Below are 20,988 nucleotides of genomic sequence, written 5' to 3' on the forward strand. Positions count from 1 at the left end.
AAAAAAAGGGACAGGTCACAAGTCCCAACAGTTATTAACCAGGTAGGTCATTAAATGAGTAGTATCTGTACCAAAATAATTGGCACCTGCAAAATCAAAGATGTGATGAGTCAGTGAGATTATTTCTCTGAAAAGGAGAGAAACCCAAAAACCAACAATCCTGCATCTGCAAGTCAAATGTGCACTGTGCTTTAGGAAAAACAGCTGCCTGTTCAGGTGGCTCCTCACAGAGGCTTGGCCCCGTGTCAGCCTGCTGAATGTGCAACAGAGTCCTTGGCACTGTCGCTGGAAAAGCAGAGCATTTCTGCAGCCTTCAGTGCCCGAGGGTAATGAGTCTCAGGGTCTGCCCGGACCAAAGGGAAGAATGACTGAGAAACCTTTGTCTAGCCACATTAACCATTAAGAAGACAGAGCTCAGCCACCAGCATTATCAGGTAGAAGGGAACAAGGGAAATGGACACTGCAGACTCTTCTCCAGAAACACTGCTTGTCAGTGAAAAGCCAGCCAGGAAGAGAATGATCAAAGGAAAAGGAGAAGGAAGTAGAAGAGTGGTGGCCAGCATTCGCTCATTCATTCACTTAAATACAGAACAGATGCCATGGTAGCCTCAGGTCAGAACTGGAACCAGAAGTCCTGACATTCGGATGCATCCTGATACTGTACATGGTGAAATACGAACTAAACCAAACTATTCTGAAATGTAAAAATATACTTAAATATAGGGCTCATGCTCAAATATATTTAATAGAACTGATATGAAATATACTCAGGTATGCAACTGATACTTAAATACAAAAACTAGTACCAAAATATACTTCATCAGAACTGATGCCAAAATATACTGAAATGTAGAACTAACTCAATTACTGTTGCTTTAAAAATCAATGATGTAATTATCCAAGGAAATAAAATTTATAGCTGGATTTTAAAACAAACTCCAAAACTAATAGGTAATGTAAAAAGTTGTTATATTTTAAATTAACCTTTTATTCCAAAATTAAACCATCAAATGATTTAACACAGAATGACAAAAATTGTGGTGGGTTTATGATGTATCCCACTATGTGCCTTAATCCAACAGATACAGTGGTATTTCCTTTGAACAAAAAAGGTAACTTCATTATTCATCAGTAGACCTCTGAAGAACCAGTGTAACTAAATTTCAGGAAAACCACCCACCTATTCAGGTGGCTCCTTATGGAGGCTTGGCCCTGTGTCTGATTGTCTGAAAGCTAGTCTTAATTTCCTTTTTGTACTTACATTTAGATGCAATACTTGGTTCTTGTAGTCTACGATAGAAGATTATTGAATTTTTTTCTAAGTATCAAATAAGAAATGGTTAATTGGATCTAGGCTAGTAACAAGTTTATCCATGCATTAAATGGTAACATAAGCAGAATGCAGAGTTGAAAAATGAGGATCAGACACATTCTACTGCAGACATCAGAAGAGGATTAAAACAGTCAAAACCTTTAAATTCAGATTGATCGGTCTTCTCACAGTGTCATCATCATCTGCAGTAAGCTGGACAGGTTCAGTAGTAAAGTGAGAATCAAAGTTGTCCAAACCAAATTCTCCAGAAATACTTGGTTTCAACGGAAGCACTACCTGCTTTTGCTCCATCACATCCCAGCCAGCATTTCAAAAGAATGGATGCCCCTGAGCATCAGCAAATCCTGTTTGAGGATGACAGCCCGATCATTGCCTTGAGTCCTTGTTGAAAAATTCTTCAGGACACTTGGAGCTTTTATGGACTGAGAACACTGTATGTGAATTTGGTTTTCCAAAATGACTTGAAAGAGATAATCCTCTGTGTTTTGATCAGGGTCATCAGAGCTCCCAACAACATCACATGGAGGCCTTTCTGCCATCATCTCAAACACTAGTACTCCACGAGCCCACCAGCCAACACTGAAGCCGTAATGACATCCTCTTAAAAGTTCAGGGGCAGTGTAGTTAGGAGTACCACAAAGTGCTGGTTGTATCTCCTAGTGGTAATCCTTCCTTACACCATAGCCCAGTAATACATTGTCTAATTTCAAATCTCTATAAATTATCCCTCACTCATGAAGATAATTTAATGCTAGACTGATTTCTGCAGAGTAAAAAGCCTGGCATGTTCTTCAGGAAGTTGTCTTTGTTGCTGCATATGAAGCATTAGATCTCCCCAATTTATATACTCTATTACAATAAACAGTCTCTGTCTGAAAGCAAGAATGTAGACCAACAAGAAAAGGATGATTAGATTTCTGCTCCAAAATATGCTTCTCTCTCTCTGTATCCAGTCAGTATCCTCATCATCACTGACAAGCTCTTTTTTCACAACTTCCATTGCATAAATACAATGTTGTTTTTTTTTTAATGTAACCAACAGTACTTTTTTGCTTTGTTTTGTTTGGTACCAGGCATCGAACTTGGGACCTTGTGCTTGCGAGGCAGGTGGCACCACTGAGCTAAATCCCTGGCCCACAGTACTTTCATATAATTTCCTCTCCCTATTTCCTGGAGCAAATTAAAGTCCTGAAGATCTAAACTGGATGAAGCTTTGCTGCTTTCTCTGGTGTTCACTTCCTCCTTTTCTTCACCAACTTGGTCCCAGTTCTCATGACTTTTGAAGGATTATATGGAATTACTTACTGTCTGTGCATGGTCTGAATGCGTAGGTGACTGATCCTTTGCCATCATGAGTTCTGGTGGCAAAGACTGTCACCCACATTCAGTTGTGACAGTTTGTGGCACTCATGAGCCAAGAGTTTACAGTTGACACACTTATATCCCTGGCATACAAGTCCCCCGGTCTGGTCTGTGCATGGCAGTGAGCATGCTCATTGAAACATTTGGCTTGGAAAGTATGGCCATTCGCACAACAAAGCTTTCTTCAGGGGCATGCACCTCTGCGGTAGATGGATTCATCTTCTCCTGGGCAGGGTGTTCCAGTACATTCTGGTACACTAGGGAGTACATGACTTAAGAGTTCAGAGTCTGTTTAGCTCATAAAGCCTAAAGGCCTGTTCTAACTTCAGCTAAGATGATATGGTACATGAGTCTCCTTCCTCGTTACCCATAGCATGGTGAAAAGCTGTTCATTGTCAAAAGTACACATCTCAAATTTCATTGCAAAGGTCCTCAAAGGAGATGGAAAGCTCAAAATGTGTTATGATATCTCTTCCCATCATGAAGGTCTGTTGGGTGGAGGTCAGGGTCTGCAGGTGCTGGGAAGGAGGGGCCATAGAAGGGTTGGCTGCTCAGGAAAGCTGGCACTGGGGGCTCCATAAGAGAGGGCAGCCTGACTGCCTGCACCAACCACACTAGCCAGACAGATTCTGCAAGGCTCCCAGACAAGTGATCTCCAGTACTGGTAGCTGGGCCAGGGTGGGCATGCACTGGGCTTCTTGGTGTCTCGGGTCTGGTTGGTTGGACCTGGGAACACCATCCTTGGGTTTGTTGGTGTCTCTGGGTTTTTGGTGGCTAGGCCTGGCGAGACTTGGCCTTGGCTCTCCCGTGTCTTTGTGGTCTTGGTAGTTGGGCTTAGGGAGGCTTCCCGGCGGATCTTTGGTTTTTCTGCGTGACTGGTGGCTGGGCCTAAGGAGAGCTATCCTGGCCTCTTTGTGAGCTCTGGGCACCTAGCAGCGGGACCTCGGGAGACCTTTCCTGGGCCCCTGGTGTCTCTGGGTGTCTGGTGCCAGGCCTCGAGGGTAGGGTGCTGAGCCTGGGAAGACCTGCTCTGGGCTCTTACAGTTAAGTGGCTCCTGCAACATGGCCTAAGTCTCCTGATGGAGTTGACCATCTTCTCAGGCATTCAGAAAGGCTTTCCCTGCCTGCATCCTGAAACTGCAGCCTCTCCAAGTGGAGCAGCAGCTCAGCAGGTTTGCCTTTGACCGTCTCCAGCACTAGATTGTGCTGTCTGTTAACAAGGCTTCCAAGTTCTCTTTGTACGTGTTGCCAAGAAAGTGAAGTCACAGGCCAGGCATGGTGGTACAAACTGTAATCCCAGCACTTGGGAGGCTGAGGCAGAATAATCGCTGCTAGCCTGGGCTACATAGCGAGTTCAAGGCCAGCCTGAGCTACAATGAGACCTTATCCCCCCAAAAAAAGTAAAGTCATGTCTTGGGGTTTTCAACCCGAGTCCCTTCTCTGATTAGAAGACCTTAGGACCCATCTTTGTCTTTCATACTAAGTAAATCAGTGGCTATTTACTTATTTCTGTCTAAATATCTGTATATATCCTTATCGATTAGTTTTTTTCTTTTTGCAGTGCAGGGGCTTGAACCCCACGTCTTCACACTGAACTACACCCCCTAGACCTTTTTTCACCATCACTGACTCACTCACTGAGTCACTCAGTTGGCCAGCTTGGGCTCCTCCTTGGGAGCCCAGAGTGCTGGGATCAGGGTCTCACACCCTCATGCCAGACCCAATGTGCTATTTAGAAACATTCAACAGCAACTAGGAAAGCTTTCTGTAATACTAGGCATTGGTGACACTTTAACTTTGAAAGCAACATATGTGCCTTGACGTTGTATGTGGCAGGCACTTGGTATGTGCTGAGGAGTCTTTTCATACAAAGCCATTTCTCTGTAGATGCAGGGTGAGGCATTTACACTTAGCTGTGAACTTTTAGGATGTTGGATTAATTATATCATCGTTTTCATTTAAATGTGGAGTATTGAGACATCCCAGAAATTTCCACAATAATTTCCCATAAGAGATAGAAATGTTGGTTTCAAATTGTAACCTCTGGGGTGGTGGTGGTGGATCCCTAGCACGTTGTAGCTTTTAGATGCATACACATGATTAATTACTCATTCTTAGCTAACGAACTTAATACCAGAATGTAATGCTCAGTATTGTGATGGAGAGCGAGGACGGACAGAGCGGCGATAGTCTTTATCCACCTTAGAGACCGCTGCCCCAGTGGCGGTGATGAACATGTATATACCTCACTTTGGGACTTTCCCTGTGGCCACTTGTAACCACTTCCTGTCCTCCCGTCTCAAGCGGCCCATGTATTTTGTGTCCCAGATAATAGCTTGCATAGTTCTCCAGATGTGAGAAATCTGTACCACTCAGTGTATAGGTTTTTGTTTCTTGCAGAGCTTACTGCATCAGTATGACCCTGCTGGCCTTCCTGTGTGCTATTGCTTGTCAGTGGTTGAGCCATCATACGCCATTGTGCGGATCAGCCACAGATTGTTCATGTGCCCATCTGCTGATGGCCATTTGCGTTGTTCCAGTTCTGACTCTGTGGTAATAGGCCTTCACTTGGACCTGGTGAGAATGGTCCCCACGGCCGCTGCCCGTGACCATGTGGGACATGGTGCCACTGCCCCTCTGGGTTGGCATCTCCTCACTCCCCCACCTTGATGGGGAAGGCCACGGGGGCGTGGCATGGAGGACTCCAGCCACCCACACCTGCTGGAGAGCTTGGCCACTCGCTTGCCCACCTGCCTCAACCCAGCCTGCCTACCCACTGCCAGCGCTAACCCTTAAATACCCTTCAATACAGAGTGAGTACTGAAATGCACTGGGATGTAGGAGTGGTGCCAGGATATACTGAAGTGTGGGACTGGTGCTGAAACATACTGGAAACAGAACTTTAATATGTTTAAATGTAGAGCTAATACATATGCCTTAAGAACTGATATTTAAATATACTTAAACGTAAAAAAAAATTCTTAAATATTGAACAGAGGCTAATACACACTGAAATGTAGACCTAATACTGAATCACACTGAGATGTGGAGTGGATTTGTCTCAGTGTAGAGCTGAGTGTCTGAGAACTGGCTGCGGGGCAGGATTTGCAGGCCATACACCTGGGCAGTGTGAAAAGGAAATAAGCAACAAAAGTCAGGAGAAAAGAAAGGTATGAAGAATTTTAAGAATATTACTTATCTTTCAAAACAAGGAGTCCAGAACTGTTAAACTGGGTGTGGTGGCACAAGTGTGTAATCCCAGCCCTTGGGAGGCTGAGGCAGGAGGATTGCTGTGAGTTTGAGGCCAGCCTGGGCGACATAGCAAGACTCTGTCTTTAAAAAAAAAAAAAAACGTTAAAATTAAAACCTCTCCTAAGGTTTCTCATAAGCTGTTTTGTTTTTTTTTTAAATTTGAATCTGGTTATTTTAGGAATTATCTCTTATGGTAAAGAAAATTTACCAGGGTTCTTAGCTGTTGCAGCATTGTTTTGTGTTTGGTGTTTTGTTTCGTTTTGGTATCAGACGCTGAACCCAGGTCCTTTTTACTGAGGCACATACTCAGCCTTTTTTCAGTTTGTTTCATTTTTTCTTAAGTTCTGTATAATTGAAGTAGATTGTCCATGATGACAGTACCATGTGGAACAGCCCATTTTCCTAAAGCCTGTCCCTCTTCCTCTTTCTGTACACACATAAAATTACCTCCTGCAAGCGGTGATGATTTATTAGTGATCAGATTTGGAGTGTTTTAAAACAAAGAACCTTTGTTCTTTTCTGCAGCATTTTAAGTTCTTTAAAATGAACAAATATTATTTCTGCAAAAATAGTAGTTGGTCTTAAGAAAAGTCAGATAAGCCAGAGTGGTGCGCGTTGGCTGGTTCTGCCTGCCTGCAGGAGCTGGGTGTCACTGAGCAGGAGTGCGCCACTGTGCGCAGGGCAATGAGTCCAGTTACAGCACCCCGTGTTGGGGCTGGTGGTGGCGCCCGGGCTTGTGCACACTGAGCGTACCCCATCTCTGCACTGACCCCAGCCCCTGGGATCCAGTTAAAGTTCCAGGATGGGAACCACGTCAGGGGAGCTGCTTTGATATCCAGGACTTTCCGCAGTTGCCTTAAAAGTTGTTCGGCCCAGTAGTTCTCAGTCTGCCTGCCCAGTCCCTGCGGGATGGCTGTGCTCCTGAGCACTGACTCTCTCCAGACATTCTCAGGTGGTAGGGAGAGTGTGAGGAGAGCGGCAAGGACCTCTCGGAGCACGGTGTGCCAGGACCGGCAACAGGGCAGTGGGCTAGCCAAGGCCGTGGGTATAAATCCTTTTGGTTTAAAATCGTCTTAGGTCCAAATATGTGTCATACGGTGTACCCCTGATGTCTCTGCCTCAGCAGTCTTGAAGAGTGTGAACAAAGTCACGTGCTCATTATGGTCCACATTAGGTTGACCCTTCGCCTACCCCCCTGCCCACCTGGTGATGACTGTGCCGCTTAACACAGCAGACTCCTCGGGAGGGTCAGATAACCCTGGGAAGGAAAGTGAAGAGGGAGGAGGCTGGAGTTGGGGAAGCTGCCTGGACACGGCTGAGGAGGTAGATCATCTGCGTCCTTCATTTTATGTCCCGAGCACCTGTCCCCAACAGCCAGAAGGGTCCGGGGGCCCAATCTCAGGGAGGGTAACACCTCAGTCCCCAGGACTGAGGACTCTTAGCCAGTTATGGGTGGGGGGAGTAGACTGCACAGGAGGGTTGGATAAACTCTGGCATCCCGACCTTTCCACCCTCCCTTCCCAGATGCAGCCAAGCGGGCCAAGCAGGCAGGGCACCATTGAGCTAAATCCCCCGCCCAAGTCTCAAGCTTTGGGATGGGGCTTTCAGCAGAGCAGCCAGAGGGATTTTGCCAGGGAGTTGAAATTAGTATCATGCCGGATAGGAATTAGCATAAGAAAGGAAATTTTGACAAGAGGGGGAGATGATATGAAAAAAGGTTGGCCCCCCTGCCCCACAAAAGGTGAGTTTTGGTTCCAGAGGGAAAGTTTCTCAGGGAAGAAAAGCTAAGAGAGATGGTAACACAGCACGGTCCGAAGAGCACTGGGTACGGGGGAAACCTGTGTGGCTGTAGCCAAAGGGTTCTGGGAGGACAGAACAGGGAGGAGGTGATCTTCTGCAGACGGCATCTAAACTAGACGCACAGAGCAGCAGTGCAGTGGCGGTGTCCTAGAATTCGGGGGAGAATTAAAGATTGAAAATAGTTGGCACAGGGATACAAGTGGCTTAAAATACTATTTTTTGCTTTTACAAAAAGCGGGAGATCTGGTTGATTTCTGTGCATGTGTTACTCTGATCAAATACGGAAACTTGCGAAGTGGCAGGCCTTGGTGTGGTTGGCCAGAGGTGGGGGTGTCACACCCTGGCAGGGCCTTGCCTGAGATGGGCCTCACTGAGCAGATCGGCTGGGCTGGGGCTGCAGTGCAGCTCCATGCTGTGTGTGCGCGGGTGCTTCACAGTTCAGGCGGGGCTGTCAGGAAGGCGCTGTCTCTTTGAGAGCCTATCTGGTCATCAAGGTGGGCAGGAGGCAGTGAAGGAGGGGAAAGGTGTGTGACACAGCTGCAGTCTCAGCGTTGGTGCAAGACAGGAGTTCCTAGTTGGAGGCTGGGAAAGGCTTCCAGGAGCTTCCAGGCCGGCACCAAAACCAAGGCCGCAGAGCAGGGGGAAGGGAGCTTACACATCCCCGGCTGGAGGCGAACTCAGATGTGCTGTGATGGAACCTTCTGCCTGCAGAGGACTGGGTATTGGGTCCAGGGTACTGTGGGACACCTAGGAGACTCTGGTGGTGTTCTTGCTGTAGACACCAGGGTGGGACTGAAGCTGATGGCCAGCCTCTGCACGGGGGCAGCAGAGAGGGAGGGCGGGCAGGAAGAACACAGCAGCCAGTTGTCCCTGAGTGGTGTTTCTGTCTGCACTGCTCTGCAGGATAAAGAGCCCCGTGGAATTATCCCTCTAGAAAACCTGAGTATCCGGGAGGTGGAGGACTCGAAAAAACCAGTGAGTATTTCTGTTGAGATACTGGGGAGGGGCAATAGCAGTTCTTTGAAAAAAGAAAAGAAATTTCAGACTTTTTAAGAAAAACACAACTTGAAAAGTACTATTGTACCCTTAGCTCAGCCTTTTTAAATTATCTTTAGGGTTCAAGCCAAAGACGAGGCTGTAATAACCTCCTTCTGCTGCCCCTCTGCCTCAGTGTCCCTTACGTGAGGCGCAGAGACTGACCCTCCTTAAATGGCAGCCGCTAGCGCTCATGACTGAACTGCTTATTTTGTATCCTTGGGGCACCTCATAAACATTGTTCCTTTGCTTGAAATGCTGAATGTTTCTAGGTTGGGTTTAGGAGGCACTGAGTAACCATATTTCTCCCTCCTTAGGAATGGAGCTAACAGCTATCAGGCCAGCTGGTCTTTGCTTAGAGGCCTGTTCCACATGCAGTTGGCCTCCATAGGGAGCATATACTGTCTGTATTTTAGGATGGTCAGAATAGAGTTTTCTGGGGAATTAACATTTCCTTGGGCAGCAGCTTTCTAAGATCTGTCTATCACTCTCTTCTTGTCTTCTTCTCCTTCTCCTCCTCCTCCTTCTTCTCCTTGTTGTTCCTGGGGTCGAACTCAGGACCTTGCACTTGGGAGGCAGGCATGACACCACTGCACTACATCCCCGGCCCACTCTCTTCTTTTTAATCGCAGAACTGCTTTGAGCTCTACATCCCTGACAATAAAGACCAAGTAATCAAAGCCTGTAAGACTGAGGCCGATGGGCGGGTGGTAGAAGGAAACCACACAGTCTACAGGATTTCAGCTCCTACACCTGAAGAAAAGGAAGAGTGGATTAAATGCATTAAGTAAGTGACATCTGGTTTCCCCAGACCATGACTCACCTCTCCAATACCTGCCATGCCAGCTGTTGGATTTGCCCGAGTGTCTCCCTTAGGAGGAGTCCCAGACTAATTGCCAGTAGTCCTTTGGGTTCTTAGCTGTTCTTAGCAGCATTGTTTTGTGTTTGGTGTTTTGTTCTGTTTTGGTCTTAGATCCTGAACCCAGGTTCTTTTTACTGAACCACTTACTCAGCCTTTTCTAAAAAAATTTTTTTGAGACAGGGTTTTAAATTTTAAGTTGCTCGGACTGGGCTTGAACTTGCGATCCTGCTGCTTCCGGCTCCCGGAGTGCTGGGGTTGCAGGTAATGTGCCTCCATGCCCAGCTTGTTGCAGCATTTCCTGTGTGCTCACAGACACTGAGTGGGTGAGGGCACAGCACCGCCTGCTGGATGGGCTTCCCTGCTGTGTGGTGCACACCTCATGCTCACAGCATCTGCCCCACGCGAGTAGTAGTCAGGCTTTATAGTCTGTTCATCCCACAGGACTCCATTATCCCACACACAGACGCCATGGAGGCTGAGGAAGTCGCTGATGTGTGGTTACAGAACAGAGCCCCGCCCCACCGTGACCCGCGGTGCTGTAAGGACCCTGAGGACAGGGCTGTGACTTCTGTTCTGCACCAGGTTCCTCAGGGTGAGGTGTATCCTGGGGACAGAGCTGTCCTGGGTGGCCCGTGTCTGGAAGTACAGCTTTCCAGAGCTCACTGGCTTTTCATCCTTCATACTCTTGTGTGTGGCCCGGTCCAGACAGCCCGCTGTCCCCTGAGGCCAGCCTGGGCTCCTCGCTCACATGCTGTCACTGTCATTTCTCTTGAGTGCACCCTTGCGCTTCCCTCAGCACTTCAGCCCTCAGAATTTGCCCAGGTGTGTTTGCTTAGAAAGTCTCCACTGCTGCCTGGGCCTTGGTGGCCTTGCCTGGGAAGTGGAGAGACTGTGCCCGCCAAGGAGCCTGGAGGCCCGGGGTCCTCCCAGCAAACTGTGCCTTCTCTTTAGCCCAGAGTGAAGGTCTGTTTGTTTTTTGTATTTCTGTTCAAATCAGCATGGTGTTTTGCCAAGGTTAGGTACTGGGTAAGTGACGGAGATGGAGCTGGTGTGGTGGCTGGGCCGGGCTGGGGTGGGGTGGATGCTTTGTTCTCACATAAGGAATCTCTGAGACTGCAGGAGACGGGTGGTGGGGCAGGAGTCTGCAGGAAGGCCTCCCCGCGTGGAGTCCCCGCTGTCTCCCGGCAGAGGAGGCCATGCCCAGTCCCTGGGCTGCTGTTCGGATGAGATGAGCTCACCCATAGGCAGGCTGGTACTCTGCCTGGGTGACGGCTGTCACAGGAAGCGTGGCAGATTCCCGCAGCAAGCCACTTTGGGTGGTGATCCTGCTGGTGGTGAGGCCTTCACCCTCTGTTCTTGACACTTCCTGAGAGCTGTGGAAACTGGTGAACAGGTTCCCAGTTAACTCACAAGGAATGGGTGGCTCTGGTGCCACCACCCACCTGGCAGTGCCTGCTGTTGTGTGGCTGGTAAGCTGTGAGTTAGAGCAGTTACAGGAACATGCAGTGATTGTCTTCCTGAGTGTGGGCCTGAGGTTGCAACAAGCAGAGCATCGTGTCCCCATCGTGTCCCACGTCTGGTGCATCTCTTCACAGCTGCGGTGTGGACACAGCCAGTGCTGAAGACACACACGGACTTAGCCATTGCGGGCACAGCTGAGTGGGGCCCACACAGGTCTGACTCCTCTAGTACTGTCCCTCACGCTTCTGTTCTCCCTCATTTTCTGTACTCCAGAGCAGCCATCAGCAGGGACCCTTTCTACGAGATGCTCGCAGCGCGGAAGAAGAAGGTCTCCTCCACGAAGAGACACTGAGCGTGCTGCCAGGGTGTCGTCCAGCCTGCAGAGCCATGGCCTTTCTCCTGCGCCTCCACTCCTGAGCACTGCGGAGCGGAGGCATCCTCGGCCAGCCTTGCCCGAGCTCTAGAGACTAGCTTCAGCTTTGCATTGTTTTTAAGGGGAGAAAGGGTGGGCAGAAAGGGTCGTCACTGGGAAGGGGACCGAGGCCTGCAAGCCCAGGCTCTCAGCCTTTCTCTGTGCCGAGCGGAGATCCTGACACAGGGCAGCGTGCTCCTCCGCTCCGCAGGTCTGCAGCAGAGCTGGGAGAGCCCTGTGCACCTCACAGCCACTCCTGTGCAGAGCCTTCCTCCCTGCACCGCGTATACTCGTATGGATACATTATGATGTGGTGAGAGGAGCAGTGGATCTATTTTTGTTTTCTTAAAAGAAACAGAACAGCTGCCCTGCCTGTTGGGGGACTCCCTGGGGAAGGGCTCCCAGGCTGCCGCCAGCCCGAGAGTGCTGCCCAGGGGCCTGTCCGGGTGAGAGGGCCGGCACTGTGCAGCCAGCAGGGAGGCCTCTTCGGCAGTGGCATGGGCAGCTCCCGCCCAAGTGCCTGCGGGGCTGAGGGAGACGAGAGGAGGCGACTGGCTGGACACCTCCGTCTTCCTCCCTCAGAACCCGGGTCTTGCTGGGCTTCACCTAGAAAGTCAGCATTTTCCTTGAGCTAAATACCTAATAACCAAAACTGTGAGGAGGTTGTCCCAATAGGTTCTGGGTGATCTCACTGGTTTCTATCTGGTTTTTCTTTCTTGTCCCCAAACTCCACTCCTCGTTCTAGAGGAAGGAGGAGGTCTTACCTGATCCCTGCGGGGCTTCAGCTTTTTCTGCCTCAAAACGGGCCCTACCGGGGCTCCTCTGGTGCGCTGCATGGTGGCCTCCAGGGGCGGGGCCTGGTCTGCTCAGCAGGGCCCATGGAATGAGAGGTCGTTCCCTCTCGCTCCTCTCCCCTGCAGCATTCGGCATTCGTGTGAGTGGGCCACCCTCCTGTGCGGTGTGAAGGGAGCCACGAAACGCAGCGTTCTCCTGCCGTTCTCTCAGGGACTCTCAAGGGCAGCTCCTGCCACATGGCCAGGGCCGACAGAGCAGGTGGTGGCTGGCAGCTCGGCACACCCTTCACATGTCCGGGTCGGCGTGCAGAGGATCCTGGTCTTCACAGGCCTGGGTCCTCTGACCCCAGGATAGGGAGCATCTCTGGAAATAGCTTTGCATGAGTAGGGGCCGGGGGAGGGCAGCATTCTGGCCCCTTCTGTAGATCCTGCCTGGAGTGGCTTCAGGCCTTCACCTGGCGCTTGTGAAGACGATGGAAGTGGGTCTGGGCTGGAAAGCTGAGCTCTGTGGCAGAGAACCAGAGCAGTGCCAGCCAGAGCACTCCAGCGGGCCCAGGCCCAGGCCCTCGAGCTGGTTCTCACTCATGTTTCCTGGACAGAGAGGCACCTGGATCAGTATTAGTCTATTTATCAGAGGTGTAAATAATCCATGTATAGTTTTTCTCCTTTTAGATTATTTTGTATTTGTTTTAAAAAAATTTTGTCAAAATATAAAGAAATGACTGAAAGTTGACAGGGCTTTTAAAAAATTATAATTATTATTATTCCAGTTGTTTTTGTTTGTTTGTTTTTTGCCTTGTAAACTAGCACCAAGGAACTGCAGCAAATAAACTCCAACTCTGCCCAACCACCTTTGTTTGCAGTGGCTGTCTTCCCGCAGGGCTCCCACAAGGGCACTATGGGCCTCTTAGCTGTGGGTGAGGCAGGGGGTGTCACCCCGTCCCAAGCGCAGCTGTCATGGAAACTGGGTGGGGTTGTAGCCGCAGGGATCTGTCTTCTCTTCAGGAGGGCAGAGCAAAAAAGAGTTGGGTTCTTCTTGCCTCTCCAGCCTTTCAAGGAAGAAACATCGAACACCCAACTTCAAGAAATGTGCCTTCGGTCAGCGTATGTTTTCAGTATATTTCACCCTCCGGATACTCCCGCACAGTGCCAGGGCATAGACAGAACAAGTTGCAGAGAGGAGCAAGGAGCCAGGAAGCAGAGAGGCCTGGAGCCTCGCTGGGCAGACTGTTCATCAGCTGGGCTCCCCTCTGGTCCTTCCCCAGATGATCACTGCATTTTCCAGGAGAGGTGGGGTCTTAGAGGTGAAGAGCAGCTGCCCGCCTTTGGGCCCAGCTTATATCTGTCCACTCCTCTTTGTGTCCTTCCGTCTCCCAAAGAAGTGGCCTTGTTTCTGCCCGCCTGTCCGATCTTTCTCTGACAGTGATTCCCTTTCCTTGTGCATGTTCTTAGTCTCCTTGCCCTCTGATTCCTTTCCCTCAAACTACAGAAATGTCCAAGTTTCACTTAAGAAACAACTCCCTGAGTTTCTCCTTTGTCAGGAGCAGGACAAAGATGTACTCTTACTACTTGTATGCAGCATTACAGTAGAGGTTCGAGCCAGGGTGATGAGGCAAACAAAGGAACAAGAGGCATCCGGATAGGAAAAGAAGAGGTAAAGTGACTTGCAAGTGACATCACTTTGTATGTAGAAAAGCCTGAGGAATCTACAAAAAGGCTATTAGAGCTAATAAATTAATTCAGCAGGATTGTGAGCTATAAGATCAATCTGTAAAAATCAGCTGTTTTCAATACATTAGCAGTGAACAACCCCAAAAAAGAAATTAAACACAGTTCAATTTTTAATAGCATCAGAAGTAATAAAATACTTAGGGATGTTTCTTTAGTGTATAAAACTTATACTAAGTTTAAGATATTAAAGAAGACTTAAAGATCTCATTCATGGATTGCAGGACTTAATAGTCAATAATACTCATCAAATTTATCTACAAATTCAGTATATTCCTTATCAAAATCCCAGCTGCTTTCTTTTAGGAAATGAAAAGCCTATCCTAAAATTCACCTGGAAGGGGCCAGAGATTTAGCTCAGTGGTTCTGCCGCCTGCCTCGCAAGTGCAAGGTCCCAAGTTCAATCCCCGGCACCAAAAAACAAAACAAAACAAAAAGAATTCACATGGAAATGCAAGGAACCAGGAATCGCAAAAACAATCTTGAAAAAGAACAAAATGGAAAGGCTTACAACTCCCAATTTTAAAATTGACAACAATGAAGACTCAGTGGTACTGGCAGAAGGATGAATATGACAGACTAGTTAGGGTATCATTGAGAGTTCAGGAAAAAAAATCTCATACATTTATGTGCAGTTGATTTTAGGGTGCCAAGACAGTTTGGTGGAGATAAGAACAGTCTTCAAATTGTATTGGGATATGTTTATCTCCACGTGCAAAAGAATGAAGTTAGACCCTTATATCATCTACAAAAAATACCTCAAGTGGATTGAAGAACTAAATTGTAAAAGCTACAACAAACTCTTAGAAAAATAAAAATCATGAGTTAGGATTAAATTTTTTAGATACAACACGTGAGGATATAGAAGGAGAAACCAGGTCAGACTCAGTTTCTCCTGTATGTTTACACACATCCTTCCTGATGCCAGATGAGTAGGGGTTTCTCACACGCCAAGCAAACCGTTCCACAGTGGACACCAGCTGCGTGTCCTCCAATCCATTTTGGTTCTGACACTCTGCCTGGAGGCAGTGTCAGATCCCACAGGTTGACAGCTTAGTCACCAAGGCTGCCACCCCCACTTTTTTTTCCCATCAAGTTTATTGGTGCATTTTAGGTACACAGTAATGACATTCATCATTGGAGATTTGCACCTTTACATAATCTCTCTTGGTTCTTATTTTTAACCCTTCCCCTGCCCTCCCTTCACCCCCTCCACCCTTCCCTATTTACAAAGACTTTGTTTCCATTTTTTTCCTTTTCTCATATTTTTTCTTTTCCCTTCTTTCCTTTCCCCTTCCCCTCCCACTTCCCCTACTCCTTTAGACCTTTTCTTCCTATTTCACAGTATCAGTTACACATTTTGATCCACATTTACATTTTTAGTTTCTCACACCAGAGAAACTTCAGTATTGACATGTGCATCCTATTTATTTCACTTAAGAGCATGACCTCAATGTGCATCCATTTAGCTATAAATGTCTCTAGCTTCTCGTTCTTTATGGCTGAGTAGTATTCCATTTTATAAAAAAACACATCTTCTTTATCCAGTCTCCATTTGATGGGCACTTGGGCTGTTTCCCAGTTTTAGCTATTACAAATTGTGCCGCTATGAACATGGGTGCACATATATCACTGTGGTATGATGCTTTTAATTCTTTTGGAAAGATACCCAGCAGAGGAATACCTGGGTCAAATGGGAGTTCAGATCCTAGTTGTTTGAGGTATCTCCATATCCCCCACTTTTGATTGATGCCTGCTGAGAGCCACAGCCTGTTTTTACCTGCGCTTTTGACCAACTGGTGTAAATTGGGGCTCACACAACCCCCTTGTCAAGTCACAACCCCCTTGAGCAGCCACAGAACTCAGGGAAACACCAGACTAGTATAAAGGACAACACAAAGGGTACAGATGAAAATAGACTTGGGGGGTCGCCAGGCCTGTCACTTGGCAGTCTTGGCTGCTCTGTGCAGCATGCCTCCCTGCAGGGCGTGGGCAGAACCCCTCTAGAATGAGGAAGCTCTTATGGTCTAGACCTACTGCTATCAGACAAAGCCGGTCAAAGTTACAAGCCAGGAACCTTGGATGAAAACCAAAAAGTAAAGATAAATTGGGCTTCAAGATTTAAAATGTATGTCCTTTAGAGGATATGGCTGTGCTTCAGTATCTCCTCCAAACGTCATTGCCATGGTAACGGTATGGAGAGGAGGGACCTGGAGGCAGTGTTTGATGCTATTATTTTGAGAGTGCGGAGTACCGTTCCCCTGCTTGCTCGCTCTCTCATGTTTCCTATCCTGGTTAGCTCTGCTTAGCACACGGCCCACGGCGATGTGACTGACTCCAGAACAGGCAGTATAAAGACTTCGGCTCCCACTAATGCAGAGATTCTTACATAAACTGGAAGCAGAATGTGTCCCGACCAACTCGGGAGTCAGAAATAGATGAGAATAATCACAGCTGGGGCCGGGCTTCTAATCTTCCTCAATCCAGTCCTCCGTACATTTCAGTACATGACATTTTGTGAAATTTGCTTATTTCCTCTTGGCTTAGATCTTTGTACATATTCAGCCACATGTGTTTGTATTTCCCACACGACTGTGTCAGGCTCATGACTCTGCTTAAGTTTTTGTTAGCAGAATCAGGCCAGAGGCCTGGCTCCTGGGCTCTCGGCATCCTCGGTTAGCATGGGTCTTGCTTTAATGCTAATGGAGATTAAAGCAGCAGTATTAATTTAGAGGCAAGAGTTTTAATTGGAAAATAAGAGAAAGGGAAGCACAGCTCTAATAAAGATGAAGCTGTCTCTTGAAGGAAAGTAAAAGAAGATGATAGGAAAAGGTTCATTCTGAGGAACTAACAGGTGCACAGGTACAAAAGCAGCCACCTGACTGGCCCGTTCACAGAAGAGAGACACTTTAACAGGGTGTGTTGGTGCGTAGGGGTCCGCTTGACCATCACCTCAGTCTTGGTTGGGTAGCACTTGGGGAATCCTCACAGCTTGTGGGGTATTCAGTGCTCGTGAGATGATTGTCTCTGCTTGAGGCAGGCTCAGTCCTGTGAGGCTCTGCTTTTCCTGTGACTCCGATGACTAGGTTTAGGCCAGTGCTGATGAACCTATGGCACACGTGTGGTTTTTCTTTTAAGTCAAAAGATGTCCATGTACGAGTTGGTTTGTATGAATTAAACCTTCAGTATTCTGGTTTAACTGCAGTGTGGGCATTTTGCAGTAAATAAGTGGGTTTTGGGTTGCAGTTTGGGCACTCGTCTCTAAGAGGTTTGCTTGCCATCGCTGGTTTAGGGCAATGGCTAGAGACATGGGCATCACTCCAGGGAGGGGCCCTGGAGCTGGCTGTGGTACAACTGGCAGACTGTCTTACCGTAGTCACTGTGCTCATTGCCAGGATGAAATACCTGACACCCACAACCTACAGGAGAAGAGGTTTATTTTGCCTCGTGGTTACAGTCCTTGTTCCAAGGAAGAAAACAGCGAGGTAGAGGGTCCTGGTGGAAGAACAGCTGCTCACTTCATGGCAGACAGGAAGCAGAGAGAAATGGAGGCTCTGGGGAGGGACATGCACCCTCCCAGGTCTCAGCCGAGTGACCCACTGGTAACCAGGCCCTACTTCCTAACAGCAAGTGAGCTGGAATGCTGTAACTCAGGCATCTTCCACAAGCGCTGCCTCTGAGTGCAGGAGCTCTGGGGGCACTCCAGACCCACACCACAACGCGGACGGCCCTGGAAGCCTGAGAATGACCAGTTAGTTGCTCTTACCTGGGTGTCCTCAGTCTTGGAAGGGGATCAAATAGGCCACAAGTTTAGGGCTAGCAAACTTTTTCTAAACATTTAATGTACTCCTATCCAACACTTCAGGGTAATAAAGGGCACAGAATGATGGTCCCTACTATAACCTATCCATGTGACCAAGGGAAGAGTCACAGCTTTTAGCAAAAGCCACTTGCTGACTGCCTCAGCATAAAGCACAAATCATTCTTCCCGTGAGTAACAGTAAGGGCCCGGTGGTTTGTCCTGTGTCTTATGGTCGTGTCCGTGTTATGGCTGTCACGAATGGACCAGGACAGCACTCCCCCAAAAGGCCCAAAGCAAAAGAGTGGTGGTAAAGTAGAAAAGGAACTTCGTGTGGCCACACTAGGGAGAAAAGCAGCAGTCTGCCTTGGAGTTTCTGACGACAGTCTGGGGTTGCATAGGTAAGGACCAGAGGCAGAGGCCGGGCCCACACAGCCGTCTGTCTTGGTCAGCCGAGGTCTGGCGGCTCTTGGTCTCAGGACAGTCCCTGGGAGCTTTGTCAAGGACAAGGGAGTTGCTGCTGCCTGGGGCGGGGCGGGGCGGGGGGTGGGGGGCTTTGAGTCTTGTCACAAAATATCTGTCGATCAGATTTGTAGCTCCTGGAAGCCAAGGTGCCCACAGGAGAGAATGACTTAGCATGACACAAGATGCAGTGGGTTACATCAGCCACTGGGCCTCTTTCACGGTCATGACCAATGTCCTGTTAGCAAGCATGAAGTCAGTGCATCTCAGGCACAACATTCTCACTTCTTTATGATCCAAAGCAAGACACAATTACAACTCACCCAGTTCCTGTGTTCCAGTGTCTTTTCCTTTACTGGAAAGGAAGGCTGGTCATTCCCAGGAAGCTGAGACAGGAAGGGGTTGGTGCCAGGATAAGGCTCTAGGTGAGCCATGTGTGTAGAGCAGATTCAAATCCAAGTCTGAGGGCCAGGGGTTTAGCTCAGTGGTTCTGGTGCCTGCCTCAAAAGCGCAAGGTCCAAAGTTCAATTCCTCGTACCAAGAAAAGAAAAAAACCTAAAGACAATTTCAAATCCAAGTCTGACTTCACAGTCATTACCAACTATATGCTTATCACTTTCATCCAGACCTGCAGGGCATGGCAGACCCTGAAGCCATTGTTAAGGCACCTCTGGGATCTGCCTAGTGTTGAGTCCCTACTAACAAGGTTCTCAGGCCATCTTGGCTCCGCCTCTCCTGGTCCTGCTGTCCTCCGCCTCCAATTCTGGGTACCTGAGGTGGCTTCCCACTACTCACATGGGGCCTTGTGGGCAGATGGATTTTCTTTATTCTCTGAATGAGTCTGCAGTGTTCCAGCCAAGTCCTGGAAGCCAGCTTCCTGCTGACGTGCAAAGGTGTTCCTCCGACAGACTCAGAACACGTGGCTTGGCCACACAGCCTCTCCCACTCCTGGATGCTTCAGGGCCAGGGCATTTCCTAACCTGCAGGATCCGGGCAGGCTGCAGCTCAGGGAAACCAGTGTTCATTTCCTGCCTTGGGCCAACTCTGCCCTTTCCCCATCCTCCCCACTGGTGCAGACCATCTGCTCACAGTCATGTGCCTTCGGCCCAGGGTGCCCGCCTTAGTCAACTCTGTACCTCTGGACAACCCCAGAGTCTTAGAGCTCTCTGACCTGTGCCGGCCCTCCCTCCCTCTCTGGCTCTTCTTCTTCCTGCCCCTCTCCCTGCTCCTCTTTCTCCCGCCCCAAGCACTCCCCGGTTTCTGCCCCTGGGCTCCCACTGCTCTTCCCACCTCCCGCCTGCCTTGGCCTACTGGCCACAGCTGCTCTCCTGCTTGGGGTTCACCCAGCACCCTCCTCCCCAGGGATGCTGCTCCTCTCTCCCATCCTCTCCTTGGACCCTATTCCGTGTTCTCTCTTTGTCACAAGTGTCACACAACACATGCACGCTCGTGGCTTGCTGAAGTTCATGGATTCACCCTGAACATTAACATCCTGGTGATTTATCCCAGCACAGGCAGTGTTCACCAGAGCTTCTTCCATTTTGCGCTCACAGAACAACCTGCAAAGGAGGAATGGTGCCTGGTTTTACAAGGGGAGAATCGAAGGGTCGGAGAGCTTGGTGCTCTAAGAGCCCAGGCCCTCCGGGGTGCCCTCAACTCGAGGCTGTGCATCTCCTGGACATTACCTTTGAAGGCCTGAGGTCGGCACCGGAGGGGCCCATCCCAAGGCTCTTCCAGTGTAGTGGCAGCACCTGGCACCCGAGGCACCATCTCTGCTGGCCCCCAGACATCATCCTACCTCGTGCCAGGCCCGTCACACAGAGGTGGAGGTGCTCTCTGCTTCACAGAGCTCTCAGGGAGCTGTGTCCCGACCGCATCCTACGAGACCACAGAGTCCCGCGGGCACCCTGAGAGAGAACCCAGCTATGTCAGAGAGACGTCGGGAGGGACCTTGGAGGAGGAATCGCCGACCTGGGTCTTAGTGACCTGACCGTGTAGAAGTGCCAGAGCCCCACCTCCTCTCACCTGCTTTCCCAGCCTCTTCAGAGAGCCCAGGCTGTCATTAGCCCTGGCCAGGTGCCTGTGTGACTCCGTGCCCGCAGGCCGAGAGCCAAAGCTTCCAACCCTGCCAGGCTGCTAACATCTTTATTTGTTTTGTTTTGTTTTGTTGCAGTACCTGAGATTGAACTCAGGACCTTGTGCTTGCCAGGCAGGCACAGCACCACTGAGCTACATCCCTGGCCCTCGCTAACATCTTAACTCCCTCCCCCAGGCTTGGATGGATGCTTTCTGAACTTTGAGTGTCACCTCTTCCCCATCCTTGGGCTGCTGTGTGTCAGCTGTACTCTGCCAGACCTGGCAGGAAGAGGATGGAGTTCACTGAGTCCCCAGTGCTTGTGGGGCACCTCTCAGTGGTGGCGGCCCATGCATCCCAGCACAAGCCCTCCTGCCTTCCTTAAGGTGAGGACGGACCAGCTGCCACCCAGCACCCAGAGGACATCAGCAAAGCCTGAGGAGACGTCACCCTGAAACACAGGCACTCAGAGCCGAGTAGTCCATCAAATTGGAAATCAAGGGGTTCACAAGGGGAGTTAGGAGGCCTTTCATTGGTTTTAAACCTGGACTGAAATATAAGCAGTGAGTGCTTAATCACATCACTGAGTATTTCTTGGAAGAACTCAGTCCCTT

General features: G+C 49.1%; 1 protein-coding gene and 1 long non-coding RNA gene across 5 annotated transcripts in view; one reads left to right on the forward strand and one right to left on the reverse strand.

Annotated features, from left to right (window-relative positions):
- Cyth1 (cytohesin 1) overlaps positions 1–13,158 on the forward strand; it is a 101,406-nt gene extending 88,248 nt beyond the window's left edge. For all 4 annotated transcript variants that reach the window (XM_087208383.1, XM_087208385.1, XM_087208382.1 and 1 more), the window contains 3 exons: positions 8,651–8,722; positions 9,415–9,569; positions 11,379–13,158. In XM_087208383.1, coding sequence (XP_087064509.1) covers positions 8,651–8,722; positions 9,415–9,569; positions 11,379–11,457 — 306 coding nt within the window. In that variant the 3' untranslated portion in view covers positions 11,458–13,158. The remainder of the gene's footprint in view (positions 1–8,650; positions 8,723–9,414; positions 9,570–11,378) is intronic.
- On the reverse strand, positions 898–20,283 carry LOC147828738 (uncharacterized). The gene is made up of 2 exons (XR_015450205.1): positions 19,986–20,283; positions 898–19,859 (listed from the first exon to the last, which is right to left on the reverse strand). It is a non-coding gene; the product is annotated as an uncharacterized LOC147828738 (long non-coding RNA).
- Positions 20,284–20,988: the final 705 nt, after the last annotated feature.

This window comes from Heterocephalus glaber, unplaced genomic scaffold, assembly GCF_053883595.1.
Source record: "Heterocephalus glaber isolate CG9 unplaced genomic scaffold, H.glaber_assembly_v1.0 deba00000937, whole genome shotgun sequence".
Classification (NCBI taxonomy): domain Eukaryota; kingdom Metazoa; phylum Chordata; class Mammalia; order Rodentia; family Bathyergidae; genus Heterocephalus; species Heterocephalus glaber.